This window comes from Leuresthes tenuis, unplaced genomic scaffold, assembly GCF_036924035.1.
Source record: "Leuresthes tenuis unplaced genomic scaffold, fLeuTen1.0.hap1 SCAF_6, whole genome shotgun sequence".
NCBI lineage: Eukaryota > Metazoa > Chordata > Actinopteri > Atheriniformes > Atherinopsidae > Leuresthes > Leuresthes tenuis.
The window spans coordinates 11,149,417-11,170,715 of record NW_027325360.1 but is presented as its reverse complement, the minus strand read 5'-3'; the positions used below and the strand labels follow the sequence as shown (position 1 = coordinate 11,170,715).

Here is a 21,299-nt window from a genome sequence, read left to right as displayed (position 1 = left end):
AGGAGCCGCACAACCAAAGAGGGCAGATGGATTGTCTGACATGCGCCTGGATTGACCAACATTCCTATTTAAGTCTTGAATCCTGTTTTTGCTCTTCAGAGTAGAATCTGAAAATGCTTTTGAGCACATGTGGAGTCTATTAGGTTTCGTGCAGGTAGATGGTGGGGTGTATCATTTTTGATTTCACTGGAACTGAAGGATTTGTCCAGTTTTTGGCAACTTCTCTCCTTGGATACTAAGAAATTGTCTTTTGTCTTTTTTTTTCGTTTGTGTCCATAAATTGCCTGGATGTACAAGACTTTGGAGCAGCCAAGAATATCCCGAACAATCTAGCGAAAAACTGAAGTGATTGTTTTTAATCTTTTACTGAAGACTGCCTGATAACTTTCTGAAACCTTTCTATCTTTTGAGAAGAGAACTGAAGCTGAGAGTATCAGCTTTAAACACCGAGACTTATTGGAAAGATAAAAAAAATAAAAAAAACAATTCAGTGGAAAAGCTTAGAATTTCATGCAGGTGCTGGTTAATTTGGACTCTGCAGGGGAACCATCTAACCCGGTCTGGACTGTGGAGGGCTCCCCTCCCTGCCCTCCCAGTCTATCCTCGCCCCCAGCAGCATGTCCCAGGCTCTAAGGCTGCCTCTAGTCCTCCTCACAGCACACTACCATGATCAAATGGACTGCTGGAGGGAGTAAGGCTGCCTTTGCCTCGTTTTGCTCCAGGCCTGGGTTAGACGCTTGCTCTGGCTCTAGGGGAAGCTCCAGACAAAGGTCATCAGCACTGCTTTCCTCCCTGACTTTTCCTGTTCTGGTTACCCTGGTAGTTTTCTCCTTGTCCTTACCCAAGACTGCCTGCCATCAGCTCAGCAGAGACAGACTGAGGCCTGTTGACCCGCAGGCTCCCAGGGTCCCAGTAAATATTTCAGAATCTGAGTTGATCTTTACAACCAGGGCCACCAGGGGCCCCTGGAGTCGGACTGGAGGACCGCAAGGTAGGCATGTGCGCAGCTACAATCATCTACAAGGGGACGTACGGAGGAGAAAGCTGTTCTCTTTCCAGAAATTTTTCCTGAGGATCGATAAGAATGGAAAAGTTAATGGAACCAAGAGCAAGGATGACCCTTTCAGTAAGTAACTCTCAGAGTAGATTGATGTTTAAAAGTTGATGAAGAGAAGACACCCTAAAGATGATCTGTGGTGGCTCTAAAGGTCAATAGCGACTCTACGATATGCTCGTTTGGACTAAAACCTGACAGTCAATTTTAAACCGTCAGTATAGACTCAAGATTTTTAAACTCAACAAGCCAAACTTCAGCTCCTCTTTAGGCATATACAAATTATACATAAAAAACAGGTTGATTCCTTTTAAATGTTTGATTATTTTCTATTAAATATATCAACTGCACTTATTTGAGAATAAGAAATTAAATAAAAGAAAAGGAAATTCACTTCTTACAAAAAAACGCAACTTAACAGCAACATAAAGTAAAAATTTTGCATTTAAGAAGATGTCCCGGAGTAAATTCAAATGAAAAATATAACTTTAGTGTGCCCATTGGATGATAGTTTGGAGGAAGCATTCCCACCTTGAGTTGTCTTTTTGTTTTAAACCAGACATCTTGCTGATATCTCTCCTGTCCAAACCAAACACTCAGCACAATGATGGTAGCTCTCAGATGGTTTAAAAAGGAGCAGGAGCAGATAACTTGGCCATTATCAGACAGTCTTCACAGCCCAGGGTAAACAGCGTTGATAACAGCCACAGAAGAACAGGGCTGGGGCTGGGGGAGGATATGAATATCAGTCTCACATTGATGCTTTCAGGCCTTTCTGCCACTCTGTCTCTGTTACTCCCTAACTCTCCCACTCAGATTGCCTCTCTGCCAGCCAGCAAGCAAATTGCATACCTTCAGTCACAGATCAGACGTTTGTTTGACGTTTTCACTCAGAGAAACATGTCTTTAAAGTGATTATATGTTGTTTGTTTCAGTGTATCAGTCAGTGAAATAGCATTCTCATTTGTCTCCCGGCATCCCCGCCGAACTATGTGTGTGTGCCTATCAGCCACCAGGCACTCACATGCTTCAGTGGGTGTGTGATCATATAGCAGCCAACAATGACACATGGTAACATACTTCTACATGCACACTTTTAAGCATCTAAGCTGTATTATTCCTTTCTTCCCTATTCTCCCTGCTTCTCAGCCACATAGTATGAGTGTGGAAGCCTGAATGCTTGACTTGGGCGAGTCAAACCACACACTGCATCAAAGTGACTTGAGCAGAACAGAATTGCAACGCAGAATGTCAGGAGAGATGTGTGTTTTGACAAGGTTGTGGTAGAAGCAGCCTTATTTCCTGACCATATGACAAAGTGATGTCCTTACCTGTCTTGCTACATGTATCAGTGGTTTCTTTTAAGTTGTGAAGCAGCACAAGGTGCAAAAGTGAGGCAGCACAAGGAAGTCAGACTCAGTTCTTTGTAACAGTGATTGTGCAAATTTGTTCTAAACTTTATTGTTTGAAAGAGGACTTACTCCTCTTTTTGTTTTATTTTTACTAATTCACAAATTCACATTTCAGGAGTTTGTGGCCATTTTAAAAAAGTAATTTGGTATTTGCACAGGATTGAGCATCTAGGAAAGAGGTGAAAGGGTGATTCTCTAGAGGTACAAGTTCATGAATGGCACGGCTGAACATCTTTGTAGCCACATCAAAGCCGTGCATCTTCAGTATCAATGATGGTGCCATCAAAAAGATGTGTCCTAAGGGGGTCTGGGGACACTGTGTGTGGATTATGTGCTCCCATATCAGGTTCACATGGTAAAGGATACTACACAACAGCAGCTTCAGTCTTTGCTCTGGTCCCTGGGGCTAGACATGATCCCTGAACTGACGTCCTTTGTAGACCCCTGATGGTCCCTTGAAGTGACATAATATCAAGTTTTTCTGCAATGGCTGAACGATGAACTGCCTTTTTCTGACTTGAACATAAAAAAGAAAATCAATTTCTTATTATAAATCAATCATTGCATGTATTATTTGTTGTTTAAGAGCTACATGCAATGTGCAGGATTTGGTTTTTGGTTCTGTATGTGGCCCTGAAAGGACTCTGTTACAGAGCCAGCATCCAGCCTCCCACAGATTTATGGGGATGCCAGTGTAAAACTGTCCCACATGGCTTTCCAGCCCGCCAGGGGCCTGTGCTGAGGTTACAGAGAGGCAGCGAGAGAAGGAAGAAGACAGTCTTTAGTCAGCCAAGTAGCTATCTGCTTGGCATAAAAATGCACAATTAAAATATCTATGATTCACAGCTGAGTTATTTGAACTTTCTAGAAAACTAACAGCTCTGAATTATGAGTGAAATATTGCCAAATAGAAGTCAGGAAAGGGATTGGCGGTAAAAGATTGTGTGTGTAGTCGTGTATTTGTGTGATGCAGGCCATGTGTGCAAGACACTTGCACACATGTGTATGTATGGCTACTTTGTGCACAAGGATGCACATTCATCTTCCTGAATCAAAGCAGTCGCCTTTTGTCTCAGGGAAAACAAAAACAGTGACTTCTGGCTGGATCTTCCTTCTATATAAATACACTCAGTGTGGTCCTTATCAAGTGTTACTGCACTATATCCTGATTTACACCTCATTCCACTTAATTAATGGGAAATGATACCAATCAAATCTTATATACTTATCATATCTGCTCTTACCTGTGCAGGCCAGGGCAAGAGTGAGAAACAATAATGCCACAAGCTGCAAAGCACATGCCTTTTTGGCATCCTGCTGTGGAAAAAAAAACACCTTTAATACTCACTGGCATGTTCGTCTATTTCACAACCAACACACAATTTACTGTTGTAACTCCAAACAGAGCGTATCAAATAAGCCACACATTAGGAAAAAGCAACCAACGTGCAGAAGAAGAAAAAAAAGACAAAAACTGCTGTCTCTCCACACAAACAGCTGAGCAAGGTTGGCTCAGTTTAACCAACTTTTTACAAGTGGGTTCTGTAACATGTTTGCCATATAAAGCACTGTTGTCATATTTTGGGTTGTAATCTAGGGGAAGTTAAATGCAGAACATATTTTCTGTTATGCCATGTTCCAATTCTCACAGCCATAAGCTCATTACTCTCCACTTGTGTGTCAAGCTGAGTATTGAGCCATTCAACAGAGTACCGTGAACTAAGATATTGTAGTTTCACAGCCAGGTTGAGTTTGCATGTTGTATACATATGCACATTCACCTGCTACTGCTATGTCTGTGTGTGTGCGTGTGTGCATTAAAGCGTGTGCATGTGTGTATATACAACCTGTCTCGCCCCTGCCTCCGGTGGCTGACTTTGATCAGTGATCATTACAGCCTTTCTAATCCTCACTCCACCCCCAGTCTCACTGTCATGGCTCCTCTGTCCTCTTCTGTTCTCCCTCCTTTCATCCCTCCCATGTTTACAGAGCAGCCAAAGACTGCCATAGATTGTCTTACATCCTCACTTCATACCTGACATCCGATCCCTTACAGAAACCAGCTCCTCTCAGATCTTCAATGGCCGTTGTGTCACAGTCCCCACCACCGCCTTGCAGCCTTAGACCTCACTGCCCTGAGGTGCCACTGTTTGAACTAGAAATTGATACAGTCAGGACCTCACGGACGAGGAGAGAAGCTGCTGTATATTTAAGAGGGGGATTGTTCTTTTGGGGCACACCTGCATCATCCACTGTCCACTCATGTGCAAGACCGCTAGCCTCATAGCCCCCCCTCATAGAGAGTGGGGTTGCCAGTAGAGCGGGGTGCCACACAAACAGCCATCAGACACAGAAGGGGCTACAGATCTGATCAAAGGATGTCTTTGGCTCTCTGGAGTTCACGCCCCCGTGCTGAAGTGTGTGAGTGTGTGTCTGTGAGTGCATACACATGCGTGCTTATCGAGATAGAATAACGACAGCTCACAGGAAGTGGGGAAAGGAAGTCAGGGAGGGCGGCATGAAATCAAACATGTCATGGGAACCAGCAGGGTTCACTTACCAAACACACATCAGCAAAAGACGAGATAAGTGGGTTCTGTGGTCAAAGGACACATTGGGAAGTTATATTTTTCTGACCTCTGGTACTGAGACCACACAAATAACCATAGCTGTCTGCAGGAAAAACATGCGCTTGTTAACCAAGGCATAAATTAACCCGTCTAATAGCCTATGAGAAACCTGAATTATTTGTATAGGAACTTAGAAGCCTAAATACCAAACAGAATATAAACAACATCTGTGGAATTCACCTATTAATTTGCCAAGAAAATGACCTGTGCAGCTGGAATCTGTTACACAGGTGTAGGCTGTAAAGTCACTTTAAAATATCACAGAAATGATAAATGTGCTCAAGAATAATTGTAAGCTTACAAAGAATTCCCACACATTCCCACACGTAGATTCCTGAAATCAAATGCAAAATGTTACAAGTCATTATGCTCTTGCTGATGTCTGCAAAAATTGGATTTATTCTGGTCTGTACATGAACATGTTGACAGCTTGTGACATTTAACAGAGTGTGAATTATTATGAACACTGAAGCATCTGTAGTGAGAGTTATTCATCATTCATACTTGACATAAATTGGACTTTCATAATGCTTATTCTGAATGTTGATGCATACTGATTAAACCTTTCTTTTGCTGAATCCTAGGTATTCTGGAAATCACATCTGTGGAGGTGGGAGTGGTGGCCATCAAAGGGCTAAACAGCAACTACTATCTGGCTATCAGCAGGAAAGGAGAGCTGTATGGAGCGGTTAGTATCCAAGTCAGAGGTCATACTGGACGCTCCAGATAGAAAGATTGTCTAAGATTCTCCTATCGTTATCTTAGGCAGCCTTGTATTTTCTCCTGCAGCTACTACATCTACTCCGAACCACAAATAGGCTTGTGCACACATGTGAATCTCTGGGAGAGCAATGCAGTTTCCTGCATTTCATTTCATTTTGAATCCTCAATGATCTGCACTAGTATCTACACAAGCAGACAAATCCTATTGTGCAATGTAGATTGAGGTGTAATAAAGAAAAACAATATAACTGCACAAGAAAATGATGTGTAGCTTGCCTTAACCTTACATTTTGGGTTTATAACACTGAAACATGATACCTACTGTTTTTCCAGAGAGACTTTGGCGTTGACTGCAAACTGAAGGAGCGGATTGAGGAGAACGGCTACAACACTTATGCATCAGCCGAGTGGAAGAACAAGAAGAGGCAGATGTTTGTGGGTCTAAATGTCCACGGGAGGCCGATGAGAGGAAAGAAAAGCCGCAGGAAGAACACAGCCACCCACTTCCTTCCAATTATGGTGTGAACTTGGGAGCCCACCTGGAGTGGGAGTAGTTACATATACAGCACTGGACAGAGAGGTTTTCAATACTGAGCTATAGTACTGAAATAAAGACATGCATCGGGAAATCTCTCATTTTGAAAAAAGGCACTAACACTGTTCCAAAAACATATGGTCATATATGCTTTGATTGAGATTGTGTACGTTCATTGAGTGGGAGAAGGTGATCTGTGTTTTAAGTGGCACCGAATGCAAAGTTTATTCTTTTATTACCGTGCCAAACAGTTTGCAGCTGCAATATATGTGTAATGTGGATAACACAGAGGGCAATATCCCAGCTAAAGAACTGTAGAAGAATCTAAAGGTGTTATTTATAATCAAGATTCTCCAGTAAGACATGGAACACAATATGGCTAAGGTGAAGGAAATGATTGATCAGATTATCACAAGAGCATTGAATATTAGAGGATACAACACATTTAAAGCAAATGTTTGATACATAACCACTGTGTTTTGACTGAATTGTAATGATTTATTTATTTTGTGAGATATTTAACTGGAAGGAACACCAGCATTCCTTTGCATTCTACTTTTTATAGGATCTCTATCATGTGAAAATAAAATTACCATTTTCTCTTCTGCAACACACTGGGTCTTTTTTTTATCTACATACCACAGACTGAGTGAACTGCAGGAAAAATGTAAAGTTTTAGCACATGTGAGAAACGCTGGCAAATGTTCAGGTCATGGTGGGTCTATTCTTATCAGAGTCTGTGAGGTAGGGTGGGACAAAAGGCAACCATTAATGCCTAGCCAGATATTCCATGTGGGAACCATTGCACTAACGATTAGTACCCAAAACAAATGGGAAACAAACCACAGCAAAGTAGGAGGGAGGCAACTTCCCTGGTATGACCTGTAGATGCTGACATAATTTCCAAACATCAGCCCATCCCTGCAAGAACTGCAACATTCCCTGATTGCAGAAGTGATTTCTTTTTAAAAAAGAGTTGCTACATTTAACACCTGCTGATAACACTGGCAAAAAAATATGAACGTTTTTTTTAATGTCGAACTGCATGATTACTGCAAACCGGTGTGTTGCGACCGTGGATGAGGACATGAATCTATGTGGAAGAGAAGGATGAGGGAGAAGGAGATATATGACCTGAGTCTGACCACCCACTTCCTGCAGTAATCATCCACAAACTCACTAATCAATGACAGCTGTCTTGATGGCAGATCAAAAGACTGCGGGGGGAACATTAACACCACAGGCTTCCGGGCCTCATGCTCTTTTATCCTGCCTTTTAGAGCATCTATCTCTGGACAGGCAGAGGAAGACAGAGAGGCACAAGATGGACTGTAGAGAGCAATGGCCATGATCTTCAGTCTTGAATTAATCTAAGTTGGCTTGCGGCTGTGAAAAGGGGTGAAAGGAAGGAGTGAAAACAATAAAAAATATTGGATGTAGGATTCAGCACTGTAGCTTAAATATAATTTAATTTCTCTGTAAGATCACTTCAACAACACATGCAACACTGTCTATTACATTTTCTCTCCTCTTATATGTAACTGTGAAATATGTTGTGACTGTTGCACCGATGAGGCCAAACTCACAACAGTGTCCTGGAGATAAAACAAACCCTCAGAGGTCACAGAAGAGGACAGATTAAGAAGTTCAACTGAAATTTCCGAGTTTCCAACATCACCACAATGTGATGTTGGAACACAAACATACATCAGCAAGATACTGGAAAACTGTTTAATGATAAAGACAGCTGGTGTAACATCTCACAACTAGTTTTACAAGAAGTATTTCTGTACCAACACTGTATCTAGCTGGAAAGACAGCATTAGACTTCTCCAATTCCTAAATGCTTCAATGATTGGTAAAAGAAGCGGTGATGCAACACAGAGCTAAACATGATCCTGTCCAACTTTTCTAAAACCTGTTGCTGGCATCAAATTTAAAATGAGCGTATGGTTTTCAAATAAACAGTTAAATCTCTCTGTCATAACATTGCATATGCTGTCTGTTTTAATGGTTTGCTTATCATTGCATTCTGTTTCTGATTATATTTTAAAAGCATCCCAACTTTAGTAGAAACAGCTATAAATGTGTGTGTGTGTGTGTAAATAATGATGCAGTCAATAAACAGCCAGGGATAACCTACATAATTTATACTGCTGACTCCGATCCAAAGAACCCACACAATCATCCAGGCGCATGCACACACACCAATCCTAGTCATTTGTCATTTTCTGCATTCCCTAGACTTGTGAAGGTTTGAACTCCCTCCAAGAAACTGGCATGAGGGGAAAACAGCAATAACACAAAATAGGTGCAGTAATCTTTTATCAAAGTGGGTCTCTGACTTTCTGGCACGGGAATTCTCTGTTGTATAATGTGATCCAGCTTTGGGAAACAAGTGGAAAATGCCTAGAGGCTAAAACAACTAATGAATACTTACTCTGAGATGTCTGGTGCAACACATGTTTGTAGTGGGCAGCTACTGAGTGAGCCAGGGAAAGAGGCACTTCTGAGCGGGTTGCACGGGTCCTAAATCTTCTCTGAGATGAAAAATGAAAATGTATGCCGTATCTAACCTTTGGCACTTAGAGCAATTAAAAAATAATGAAAAAATAAAAAGTCCATCACTATATGTCTATGTTGCACAAACAACAACTGTATGAACAAAAAAAGCAGCTAACCCTGTGACTCCGAGGTCACCGCGGACCATGTCCTCTGTATTTATTCAGAGAGTTTGTTAGTTTAAAACAACCTGAGTAAGATTCCATGCTGGGCATTTTCTCAATATATGACCATCACCAAAGGAAAAATATATATGTGCTGAATATAAACACAAAATTGAGCGTGTAAAAGAGCTTGTATTTCTCTGTAATTCCTAGTGCGGTGAATTCTTTGAAACAACATTTAGAGCTTAGCTTTAGAGGGAAAAAATACTTAATATGCAGGGAGGGAGGGCATTTGAGGGATTTTATACATTTATAATATATGTATATATATATATATAAAACTGATATTGATAGGTTTGAAGGGAAGTCCAATTATCCTCTTTCTATGCATCTAATGATTTTTGCATGAAAATTCTTTAAATTATACCTAAATGGAATCTTTATGTTGCAGTACTATATTTTTCCAAATTACTTCACTCCTTTTACAACTTCACATCACTGGAGGCACATGTATCCTTGACCCAAGGAAAAGTAGCATGAAACTATCCATTGTATTTCAACATTTTGTTATACAGTCTTGTGTGAAATCGTCATCTGAAATGCAATCACTACTGAAATCTGCCAACTAATCTATCTATCGATCGATCTATCTATCTATCTATCTATCTATCTATCTATCTATCTATCTATCTATCTATCTATCTATCTATCTATCTATCTATCTATCTATCTATCTATCTATCTATCTATCTATCTATCTATCTATCTATCTATCTATCTATCTATCTATCTATCTATCTATCCATCCATCTCTCACTGTAACAGACACGGCTTCAGGCTATTGCAGAGCTTCCACTCCAAACCACTAGAGGGAAACAGTTTTGGTTTTGTATCAAATATTGTGGATTTTAGACGACAGCAAGTTTGTTGTGAAAGGAAGTAGCTCAAAAAGTTGTGTAGCATTATACTGTTATACCAAGCCAAACGAGAAAAGGCCACCATGAAAGAGAGATAGGCCGTGTGTTTCGGTGATAACATATAAACATTTACCGCTACGGAAAAGGAAAAAGAGACAGTTAGGGAGAAGCTTAAATTTCTATCTCAGATGCAGTTTTGAGAGTTTAAGCTGACAATAAGCAGTCATGACTGAGAATTTTGACCGCGCTCCGGGAGCGGGGAGAGTCCGTAATGTTCCAGCAGACCCTGGGCTGGTGGGTAACGCGGGGGAAAATGACACCAAAACCACGCTTTTTAACCAAAGGGAGCCACTGAGACAGCCGCGAACTACGCAGCCGTTTGCAGAGAACAACTCGGGCACGGCCAACGTCTTGGTTGGTGGAGGTAGGAAGCTACCTTAGCTAATGTAGCTAGCTACTTTCACATTCGATTCTTATGACGGATCGCTGGTTGACAGGGTCACTGAAGGCCACATCTGTCTCTAGCTGAAATCAGAAGCTAAGATTAACCCAGGTTGACACTTTCTCTGTGAAGCGTGTGGGGGGGACACCTAATTCTGGAGCTGTCGTTAGCTAGCTAGCTAGCTGCTATTTTCCACTGATGATAGCTGCCCTTTCTTTTGACGTTGCGACATGTTCTGTGAGCTAACGCGGCACCTAAAAAAGCTCCTGCTCAGATATAGTTACCTAATTATGTGTCAAGAGTAAGGCCATCCAGCTAAAGCCTCTGTGGAGCTAACGTCATTTTGAGTTAGAAACGCAGACTCGGAGTGAATTAGCTTGTCTTACTACACCAGGATGAGCCAGAACGGGTTGAAAATGGTGAAACGGGTCTTTGTATATGGAAAACATATAATTATCAATCCCCCTGTCCAATAGGCTGGCAGATCCTGTGTCTTAGCTATTTTTTGCAGGATGGACTTATAATTAAGTCTGGGGATTTGGTGCAAAGTTCTACTGTCTGTTTTGTTTTACCAAAATCCTCCCGGAAAAGTGAGCCACTTGACCCAATCAGTTTATTAACCAAATGTTACCACATGTGATTCATGCAGCCTGGGACAGGGACACTATTACTATTAATCCCTGTACTCTATAAACTCTTTAGGACAGTGCTTGTTTTTTGTTGGGTTTTATAAGTACTTTATAAACACTCATCAAAGAACTGATTCTACTCCAACTGATTTGAATGCAAAATGACAAAATATGTTCCTGTATATCCATGACTGTGAGCTTTATTACTAAAACCTTATTAAAAAGTCTGGTTTTTTTTGTTTTTTTTTAAAGAATGTCATCAGCTGTATTAATGTATTTTCTTTTGTTTGTTCTTTTTTGATGGAATGAGTAGCTGGCTGGAACAAAATAAATTACAGACTCCCTGTCACACTTGTCAGAACAGAAAATAAAGTTGGTCTGTTTAGTGTCACACACGTTAAAGCCTGAAACGCACATGTTTTGTTTTTCCTATAGACTGCAGAAAAGAAACCAGACCTCAACAAAGTGCAACTGTCAACAATGCATCTTCCTCTAGAGGTTGTAATGATGTGGACACGTTGATCAAGTCATCGAAGCTTTCAGCGAGTGCTCCAGAGTTTGTCCCCTTTGGAACGAGCCCATATGAAGTAAGAGGAATTTCACATCACCACTATATTTAATCTGATGGCATAACTCCATTTTATTATGACCAAGTTGTGTCTGTACTGCATCCATCAGTATGTCCAAAATGATGAGAATCTCACAAAGTTTGTTTGAAAGTTTGGACATGTCACTCTGTATAGTGCTCTGGATTTCTCGGTTGAATTTTTCTCGCTTTTTGTGCAGGACCCTGCTTACTATGACGACAGTGAAAGCTATTACCCGGAACCAACGTTGGCTGAGATGGTCACAGACTTCCTTGGTCACCTGAGCTCCTCACCAGGGTCCTTTGAGTCCGATGTTGAATATATGACCAGTATTCTCAATTCCTGGGTCACCACTGAAGAGTTGTTGCAGGAACTGGTGGAACTGATCTACACACAGGTCGGAAGACGCTCGGCTCGAATTTTTCTTAAATGTTAGATGATTTATATTAGTACCAAACCTCTCTGAATACATCACCTTGATTTGATAGAAACATTCATGCGTGTTTGTGATAAAAACACAGTTGTATGATAAAGTTTTGTTTTCATTGCAGTCTACTGCCATCCCAAACTTCTCGTACACTGGTGCCAGGCTTTGTAACTACCTGTCCCACCACCTCACTTTCAGTCCACCAAGTGGCAAGTTTCGTCAGCGGCTCTTGCAACGGTAATCCTGAAAACGGACTGACCAGCTTTTATTTATGTGTTTAAATGAGATTGAGACAAACTCCTCCAACAAACGACTTGAACTAGTTATACAACTGGATGAAATGGTGAGAGAGGGGCCAGGATATACAGCAGCATAAAAGAGAGGTTTTTGAAACAAAGATTGTTGTCTTCTCTAGATGTCAAAAAGAGTATGAACAAAGGGATGTAGCTGTTAGAGGAGACTCGGAGACTCAGAAGAAATTTCACTCCTTCGTGCTATTTCTGGGAGAGCTCTACCTGCATCTGGAGGTAAGCAGCTGCTTTTATTTTAAGGTGTCTTGGTGCATGTAATATTGTCCTTTTAAACAAACTTGTCATTGCTTGTCATGTACTTCCACGTTCTTTCTGGCGGATATTCATTCATTTCAAAAGAAAAATGCAACCCCGTTTCCTGAAAAATTGAGCTTCAATGTAAAATGTTAATATCAAATGTTGGGATTAGATGGATTCATTTTGTAAAATATATGCGCTTTTTTTATGTGTTGCCAGTAACTGCTTCCAAATAATTACAACAGTAGCTTACATCAATTGCTACGGTTTTTAAAAAAAAAAACAAAGATGTTCAACCTGTGTCCAGGTATGTAAAACAGGACTGGACTGCATGCAGATCAGTTTAGCAGTTTTACTAGAGAGCTATGCTGTTGTAAAACGGTCAAAATGTGGTTTGGCATTGCATTGCTGAAATATGCAAGGTCTTTTTTGAAAAAGAGCCTGGAGCGCAGCATATTTTGCTCTATAATCCTTTACATCTTGTTCAGCATTAATGATGCTTTCACAGACGTGCGATCTGTTGATAAACAGATCAGTCTGTCCTGAAGTTCAGAAGATCAACAAGTAGAATTTCAACGACGAGCAGCTGATTGGTTGCAGAAATTGGGAAAAGTGGTGATGCTTTTTTTTTTTTCCTTTTGTGGTAATTGCTCTGTATTTCTAGATTAAGAGTGGAACTGGACCTCCAAAGAAGGCAGATATCCTCCTCACTGGTCTGAAAGACTTGTTGAACAGTCTGTTCTCCAATCCTGTGGATGAAAATCTCATCTGTGCTGTCAAACTGCTCAAGGTGTGGAAATTCACTCGGCATGCTTACAGAATTCGTAGTGAGGGTTTTGCTGTCATAGCTCACATTTAAGGAGGAAATGAGAATGTTTTGAATTTACAGTTGACAGGGTCCGTCCTGGACGATTCATGGAAGGAGAGTGGAAAACCACACATGGAGGAACTGATCCAAAGAATAGAAACTGTTTTATTGGATGCTACCTGCAGCAGGTGTGTATATCAGTGAGTACAACGGCTCCTTTAAAAAAAATGAAGCTAATGAAACCAACAGATCGCACTGAAACTTTCATCCTCCATCCTGTGTACATACAAGGCCACAGTAGAGGGGATGAAAATGGTGCTGCTGTACTGACTCTGTTAGTTTGACCAATCATGTCACAGATATTTCATTAAGACCTCAGTAAATTCTATCAATTTGTAAACAAGGCACGTAGGTGTTAAGCATCATGGGTGAAACTGTATTATATATTTTTTCCCTTTAGGAATGTGAGACAGATGCTCTTGAAACTAGTGGAGCTGAGATCCAGTGACTGGGGCCGAGTTCGTGCTGCTGCAGCAGCCAGCAACGCCACACCAGACAATGACCCCAACTACTTTATGGTCAGCGCCTGTGCCAGACCCCTTATTTTGCCTTTATTAAAAAAAAAAAGATAAATGCATGAATTAATGAAGTTTTTATCATATTCTACATCCTTTACCTCTGTATTCATACAAGCCTCGTGTTTTTTCACCTCTCAGAATGAACCCACTTTCTACACTGAAGATGGGACACCTTTTACTGCAGCAGACCCTGGTGAGTCACACGCCCAAGCTACACCAAGAGAGATAAGGAAAACCGCTAAACGATGGGGGGGCTCTGCATAATTAATGCACAGAGTTAAAAATAGAAAACCTCAACATCCTAAAAAAAAAAAGATAATTTAGTTGTTGAATCTCTTGTTCTGTTTTTACAATTAACTTTTAAAAAGCTTTGATATTGTGCCTAACTGAACTGATTATCTGAATGGTGCAGGAAACCCAATGCCATTATATTCCAATGATTTAAAGGGATGGGATTAATAGTTAGTAATCTGAGGCAGGTAACCATCCCCTCTCACCTCTATTCACACATACAGATGCGATGTGACTTTGAAAAAAAATATATACATATTTCTTGGTTTTATCCCACGCATTTTGCTTTGCTAGTGTAGATGCAAAGAATTGTTACGTCACTTTATTCCTCTGCGGTGCACTTGTCTGCTAGAAAAAAAGCTTTGCTTCAAACAGAAGTGTTTTAATTTTGCAGTCCCTGAATGTCAGTTTGTCTGGTTTTTGCAGAATATGCTGAAAGATACCAAGAGCTCCTGGAGAGGCAAGACTTTTTCGATGACACTTATGGAGAAAATGGAAATGAGGAGTAAGTATACATTGCCAATGTAAAATGAAATGTTTGAATTATATTCATTTGTTTTTAGAGCCACCGGCTTTACTTGTTAATGTTGGTGATGCGTGTTGATGTGGTTAACAGTCAAAAGAACAAGAACCGGATGAGCTACTTAATAACATATTTGTGATGTTTTGCTCCTCATATTTCTTGACACCGGGCTGGGAGCTACAGTGCTGCACGTATAGCTATTAATAGTTAAGGTTAACTAATTCAGCGTCATTTGTACATCTGAGCTCTCGTGATGAGCAGAATAATTCCAGTTCCAACTTAATCCAACTCCTTTCTGCATTGAAACCATTTATCATAGGTTTGTTGACATACAGAATCATCTCATCGACACAAAAGCTGAAAAGCCTGTTCAAAAGAAAAATGAAATCTGCACACATAAGCTCTAATGTTACAAATATTATTATTAGTAATCATCAGTTCGTAGTTTAGAGCCCAGCCTGACTGTGCCACCATGCTGACACATCTTTGGCCATGTGATTGAATGGTAAACTCACCAGACAGGTCACATGACAGCCTCTGACCTGCAGGACCCCTGAGCTTGGCAAATGTGTTTGAGCGGCCCACGGTGCATCAGGGTCAACCAGGGCCTCAGATTCAGTTTAGTCAGCAGTGTGGCGTGAAAGAGGGCTTAACTCGCTCCTGTCCTCCCTCTCAGAACTGTCTGTGAGCTTGTGTTTTTGTGGCTCTGCTCAAATAGCAGTTGGTTCCACACAGTGTAGGCTGCAGAAACCATTAAAAAAGAAACAACACACGCTTATAAAAAGTGTAAATTGAAGCAGTCTGATGCATTAACATCACCTTTTGTGTTGTGTTCACAGATCTGACTTTGATGATGAGATGGATCCCGAGATAGAAGAAGCTTTTGAGAATTTCTGTTTAGAATCGGAGAGGAAACGACAACAATGACATGAGAGTGGACATCTAATGCGACTCAGCAGGCATATACTGTACTTTTCCCACACATGTTGCTGGAATGTTGAAAAGCAAAGGAAAATAGCAGCGGATAGACTACGACTTTTGTTTTACTGCAAATAAGCCTTTTAACAAAGAGCTGTTCATAGTTCCACTTCTGACACTCTCTCCAGTCAGCGTTATTAGAAAGTGGGACAATCAGTGATAACTGGGATAACTGTTCAAAGGTCTTTCACTTTTTTTTTTTTTTGGAAGTTTTCTCTTTGTTTGATTTTCTTTCTGAAGTGCTTTCTTCTAAGCCTAAACAAGAATGCAAAGAGGGAAATTGTGTGGTGTGAATTTTTTTGAAAGGCAGGTTTGCTTAATCACCTTGTGCATCATTTCTTAGACATTAACAATCGCTCCACACACGTTAGAGGCCAAACGAATCCGTTAGAGCATTGTTTCCCAACCCTGGTCCTCAAGGCACACCGCCCTGCATGTTTGCCATGTTTCCCTGTTCCAGCACACCTGATTTAAATGAATGGCTCAGGTCTTTAAGCTTTGCAGAAGGCTGAGGACTTTAAATAGTAAACTAATCAAAAACTCAGACAATGCAATTTGTCTTAATCCGATTCATTTCCAGAGTGTCCATCCAAATGTAAAGACATCTTGCAGGTCAGGGTGACAAAGCTCAACAGCAAAACGAATCATCGCTATCCCACCACTGAAAGACTGTTTACCAGCAATTCACAGGTCTCATGAAAAGGAATGTTGTTTTATAGTTTGTAAATATTATTTATAGTATTGTTTGCCTGCAATAAATTCTTTATAATGTGATGTTATTCTGTTTTTTGTGTGAGCATGTTCAAGTTAAAGGAGACGTGTAGCTGGTGGTGCAGTGAAGTTGATTTGCAGATGGATGCATCTATAAATACCTTTAACAGTGGAACAGTATACATCATGACAACAAGTTTATTTTTAAAGCATTTGGCAGAGGTTTTTATCCAAAGTGACTTACACTGGAGATAGTACCTTTCATGCAGAGGATTTGAACCCAGGGAACCCATATGAAAGGTGGCAATCGTACCACTACATTATCCAGTCAGTGATGCCACCTGTGCATGGTAGTCAGCCAAAAAAAATCACCCTTATATCTGAAACTGTGACATTCAGTGAGCAGTTCAGATTTGTAGGGGAATTATACGTTACTTTACAAGGTTATCCAGCCTCCTCCCTCTGTATCTCCGCCTTACTTCAATCTCATGATGCTGATTTTGCTGTACCTCAGAAGTAGGAAGTAGAAACTTCTGCTTTGCTATCAATATAAATTCCCTATTGGTTATAAAGTTCACTTACCTGAAGAAGTAGATTAGTTAATCATGTTAATCATCAGTAATATGTCATGTTTGATATCCAACAAGGAAATATGACTCCTTGTTGCCATTCTTTCAACTCCGATTTCCCACTTTGCATCCAGGCGTCCTGGTTCAGATGTGGAAAATGTAACTATTTTAGAACAGAACTGGCAGTCAAGTATTTCTCTATCTGTTTGGTATGTAGTCGGCGCTCCCAGGTCATTTACTCTATGCACTCTAATACCATAATAATGTGCTGTATGGGTTGTTGAGAACTACAGCTCTCAAAGAGAGAGTTGACCACCCCGGGCCCTAAAATGATCTACTTGAAAGTATGTCTAAATCAATGGAAGAAAAAGAAGCTTTGTGTGTCATTAATGGATTCTACAGCTAATCTAGCTGACAGATTGTTTTTTCTTTCTATGAATGAGTCACTGTGTGTGTGACAAAACACTGGTTTTCCAGACTAGGAAGATTTTCTGAACAAACTCTGCCATCAAGTGGTAAATGTGGGTATGTGCAGTGCTCTCCAGACAAATTTGGATATGAATTCATGGATAGGACAGTCTATCAAGCTGTGTCATCAAATTTTTTTCACGGGGGGCCCTTAACACACACGAAATACTAACTAAATTCACAAAAACAAAAAGCTCATCAACCATTCCCACCTGCACTCCAGTACCTTAGGAAAACATTGAAGAGAGATCAAATGGATAAGTTTATTAAGGTTTATAAAGTTTAAGTAAAAAGAGCTATATTTAGATTGAAGCCAAAAAGCGGATCACACATTAAACAATTGTGAGTTTTCATGGATATCTCAAAAATTAGAACCATATCTAAAAGTCCATTTAGTCCATTTTGAAAGTAAAATGAAAAGAATGCTAACATAATATATAGCTGCAAGTGTAATTCATTTCATTCCCACATATAACCATCACTCGTCAGGAATGATCATGTTGAACATTCCTGAAAATTTTTTTGCCATCTCCGAAATCTGATTATGTATAAGATAAATCATGTTTTTAAAGCCAGCAATCATTCACTAACTGCTGCAAAGCTGTGTCTTATCATTCAGGAGTTTTGCTACGTAAGTTTACATCCCACAATTTCTCCAAAATTCGTAGCTATTCTCTAATTTAATGATTTATCTATTGTGATTAAAAAGACTGCAAAAAGATTAACTCATTTACAAGCTATAGCTGATTTTGAAAGGTGGGCAACCCATGAAACATCATCACATTCCACACTCTGTGGAAAAGGACATCAAGTAAACTTTGAGTTTCACGAAAGCTCAGTTTTCATGTTAATGTTGCTGTGTGGAGTTCAAACACTGAGTATAAAACTCTCCCTCAAGTCTACGTAACATCCCACTGTCTGTGCTTATTAACCATTACTATTTAGTTTTGTTTAATTAAAGAGAATACAGACCTCTGCCTTTTCATTGGTTCGTGTTGGGAAAGTTGTAATGTATAATTAGAATGGCCTTGAAGATTCTTAGTGGTTGCCTTTGTTGTGAGGAAAATGATGAACAATCATACGCTGACATTCCTTTAAGCTAAACACCACACCACAAATATTTCCCTGTTACTATAGCTTAGCTCTTTTTGTGCCTTCGTACCACTCCGCTCCAACCATGTGTTCAACTTGTAAAATGTTTGAGTTTTCTTTGAAAATGTTTCTGACAAAGATGTATGACAAATAACCACCAGGTCATTTCATATTTCAAATCTGTCATGTTTTTACTATACTGATATACTGCACTTTAGAGTAAAAAAGCTTGCAGTAAGTTGTTCACATCTGCCATACTTCCCAGTCTTCATACATAACCTAGAAACATCCCCAACAAGTCTGAATCCAGTTTATTGCCAACATGCAATTCGTTAGCCTAATAGCATAATTGGCTAAGTCTAAGACATTCAAATACGACTTAGGCAATTATGCTATTTGACTAACGAATTGTTGAGCTTATCTAAACCACGTAGTGATCTGAGAGCAGAGTTCTGCTGTAAATTCAATGTATGTTGTCTTTTCAGAGGGAAATGGCAAGAAAATGATTGTGCATGTAAGGGAGACTGAGTGAGTCTAATATGCATGTGTGTTTCCTGCAAGGCTGTTTAGGAAGTACACTGTACACTGCTGATATCTTAATCTGCAAACCACTAGGCACTAATTTATGACTGGCACAAAACTAAATATCATAATTCTTACATATAGAAAGAACTGCATTTCACAATTTTCTTTTGTAAAATTGAATATGCAACTGTACGCATGACAAAAATGTCCTGTGATAGGACAGTACCTTCGGTAGTGGTCACATTACAGTACCAGCATGTCTGTGCACAGTCAATGACTCGTGAGCCCCTTTGAGCCAGCTGAATGTGACTCTGGCTCACAATGCAACAGGGGAAACCAGGGCTGGAGATTCCCATTGGTCAGCAGAAGGGTGTGAAAGAGGGATTAGCACAGTGGTACAATCCGCTCACCCAGAGCACTTTGAGTGTGTTCCTGCATGTGTATCCAGCTCACTGGAAATCAGTAATATATTTCTCCCTGGCAACATATTCCTCTGAAGTCTGTTGGAGTAAAATATGTGCCTGGATATACTGTAACACTTGTTGTATTACAAATTATTGTTGTGGTGAAAGAAAAGGCAGTGATAAGAAAAACATGAGCATATTTTTGACTGGTTTTAACTTGGGAGGATCAAATATAGCTTGAGTTTTTTCCATCCATCCATTTTCTATACCCGCTTAAACCAACTCAGAGTGGCAGCGGGGACTGGAGCCTATCCCAGCTGTCATTGGGCGAGAGGCGGGGTCCACCCTGGACAGGTCGCCAGTCCATCACAGGACCACGCAGAGACAAATGAGACACACAACCATGCACACTCACATTCACTCCTAAAAACAATTTACAGTCACCAATTACCCTGATGTAACCTGGCGGGGGAGGAAGTGCCCGGAGAGAACCCTGCATTCAAGGGAAAATGTGTTATTTTAATTTTCTTTTATTAAAAGTGCATATTTTTTTGTAATTGCGACGATATATTGAGAAGAGAACACAACATGAAGTTTGTTGGTATGTTTTTACTCCATAATTGGCTTTGTTTTTTTCACTTTAATCAACTACTGCACTTCAATTAATTTTTGATTGAACATGTTTTTTATGTAAAACAATATTTCACTTTAATGTACCTTCATGAAAGTGACATTAGAAGGAAAGATTCATGTGAAATACTGTGTCCCACCACTGCTGTCGCTTTAGGAGACTCAGTTATGCTCAGTTTGTGTTGCAGTTGACACAGCTGATCTGCTATGGTGCTGTGTTCCACAATGAAGCGAACAAAAAACCACAGACTCTGCGCACAACAAGGGTTTTCATTGTAACCATATTTCTGGCTGTAAATACTGCCATTAACAATGTGCTATGTTGTCACAGGCTGTTGCAACCACTAAATGTAATTTAACAGTAATCTAGTAAACAGAAATCAATTCTCCCGTGTTGTCTTGAATATTTATGTGTGGCACAGTTTGGATAAACACGTCGAAAATAAGACTTTTAGTCTTATTTTTAGTCTGAACGATTACTGATTTTCTATTTATATTTACCTAAATTTAAGACTCAATAAAGACCATGCAATTCTTATTTCTATTATGCCGTGGAATGAAAAACCTTGGAATTTAGGGATGTGAGTGTATTTTCTTTTCTTTTTTTTTGCCATGATTGTAAAAGGAAAAGACGTGGGCTGTGATAACAAAAGGTGTTTAAACATCCTGACCAACTTGGAGTGATTCATGATCCTCCTTAGAGGGGATTTTTACTGACATGCTCACACTGCCACATTATGTAAGCGCCTTACAGGAAAATATATCATAGTCCAAACTATTTACAACTCCTTCCTTAGATTGTTCTACATGATTCAACAAGACTGTCTAAAACTCTAAAACACTGCTGTTACTGAAATAATGTATAAATAAGAGAATGTAGCATTGTGCTAAAGGCAAATTGATTAAAGACATGCAGTTGGATTTGTATAACTTATGACTAAGTGAGTTGGTTATTACAATTAGTAGTTAAAGTCTCATCAAAACAATTATAAAAGGAAAACAAACTCTGGTTTTCCAGGAGCTATCCCTTATCAGTGCCACACAACTGTTGAATTTTCTTGAACTTGCCCTTTTTGTTTGCTCAAGACTGTCTAGCTCAGCCGATGACAAGCGCACGAGTCACAACTGCACTGCACAAAGTGAGGAGGTGGA

General features: G+C 40.0%; 2 protein-coding genes across 3 annotated transcripts; both read left to right on the top strand.

Moving 5' to 3' along the window:
* The first annotated feature begins 318 nt into the window (after window positions 1-318).
* fgf10b (fibroblast growth factor 10b) lies at window positions 319-6,911 on the top strand. Its single transcript, XM_072386939.1, has 3 exons — window positions 319-1,126; window positions 5,681-5,784; window positions 6,153-6,911. Exons 1-3 carry the CDS (start codon window positions 667-669, stop codon window positions 6,342-6,344), a joined length of 756 nt encoding a protein of 251 aa, XP_072243040.1. The 5' UTR covers window positions 319-666; the 3' UTR covers window positions 6,345-6,911.
* A 3,036-nt stretch (window positions 6,912-9,947) lies between these two features.
* Window positions 9,948-16,522, top strand: paip1 (poly(A) binding protein interacting protein 1). 2 transcript variants are annotated; one of them, XM_072387552.1, is made up of 11 exons: window positions 9,948-10,361; window positions 11,444-11,595; window positions 11,795-11,992; window positions 12,147-12,259; window positions 12,438-12,549; window positions 13,235-13,360; window positions 13,460-13,566; window positions 13,839-13,956; window positions 14,095-14,149; window positions 14,674-14,752; window positions 15,610-16,522. In XM_072387552.1, exons 1-11 carry the CDS (start codon window positions 10,163-10,165, stop codon window positions 15,695-15,697), a joined length of 1,347 nt encoding a protein of 448 aa, XP_072243653.1. In that variant the 5' UTR covers window positions 9,948-10,162; the 3' UTR covers window positions 15,698-16,522. The 2 variants fall into 2 exon arrangements, with proteins under 2 accessions (XP_072243653.1, XP_072243652.1); XM_072387551.1 differs by having other exon boundaries at window positions 13,460-13,578.
* The last annotated feature ends 4,777 nt before the right edge of the window (window positions 16,523-21,299 follow it).

Excerpts from the sequence above, each read along its gene's own strand:
- fgf10b (XM_072386939.1), top strand. The coding sequence starts at position 667 with ATGATCAAATGGACTGCTGGAGGGAGTAAGGCTGCCTTTGCCTCGTTT. Across the intron at positions 1,127-5,680 it reads GAGCAAGGATGACCCTTTCA|GTATTCTGGAAATCACATCT; the intron begins GTAAGTAACTCT and ends GCTGAATCCTAG. Across the intron at positions 5,785-6,152 it reads AAGGAGAGCTGTATGGAGCG|AGAGACTTTGGCGTTGACTG; the intron begins GTTAGTATCCAA and ends CTGTTTTTCCAG.
- paip1 (XM_072387551.1), top strand. The coding sequence starts at position 10,163 with ATGACTGAGAATTTTGACCGCGCTCCGGGAGCGGGGAGAGTCCGTAAT. Across the intron at positions 10,362-11,443 it reads CAACGTCTTGGTTGGTGGAG|ACTGCAGAAAAGAAACCAGA; the intron begins GTAGGAAGCTAC and ends TTTTTCCTATAG. Across the intron at positions 12,260-12,437 it reads CGTCAGCGGCTCTTGCAACG|ATGTCAAAAAGAGTATGAAC; the intron begins GTAATCCTGAAA and ends TGTCTTCTCTAG.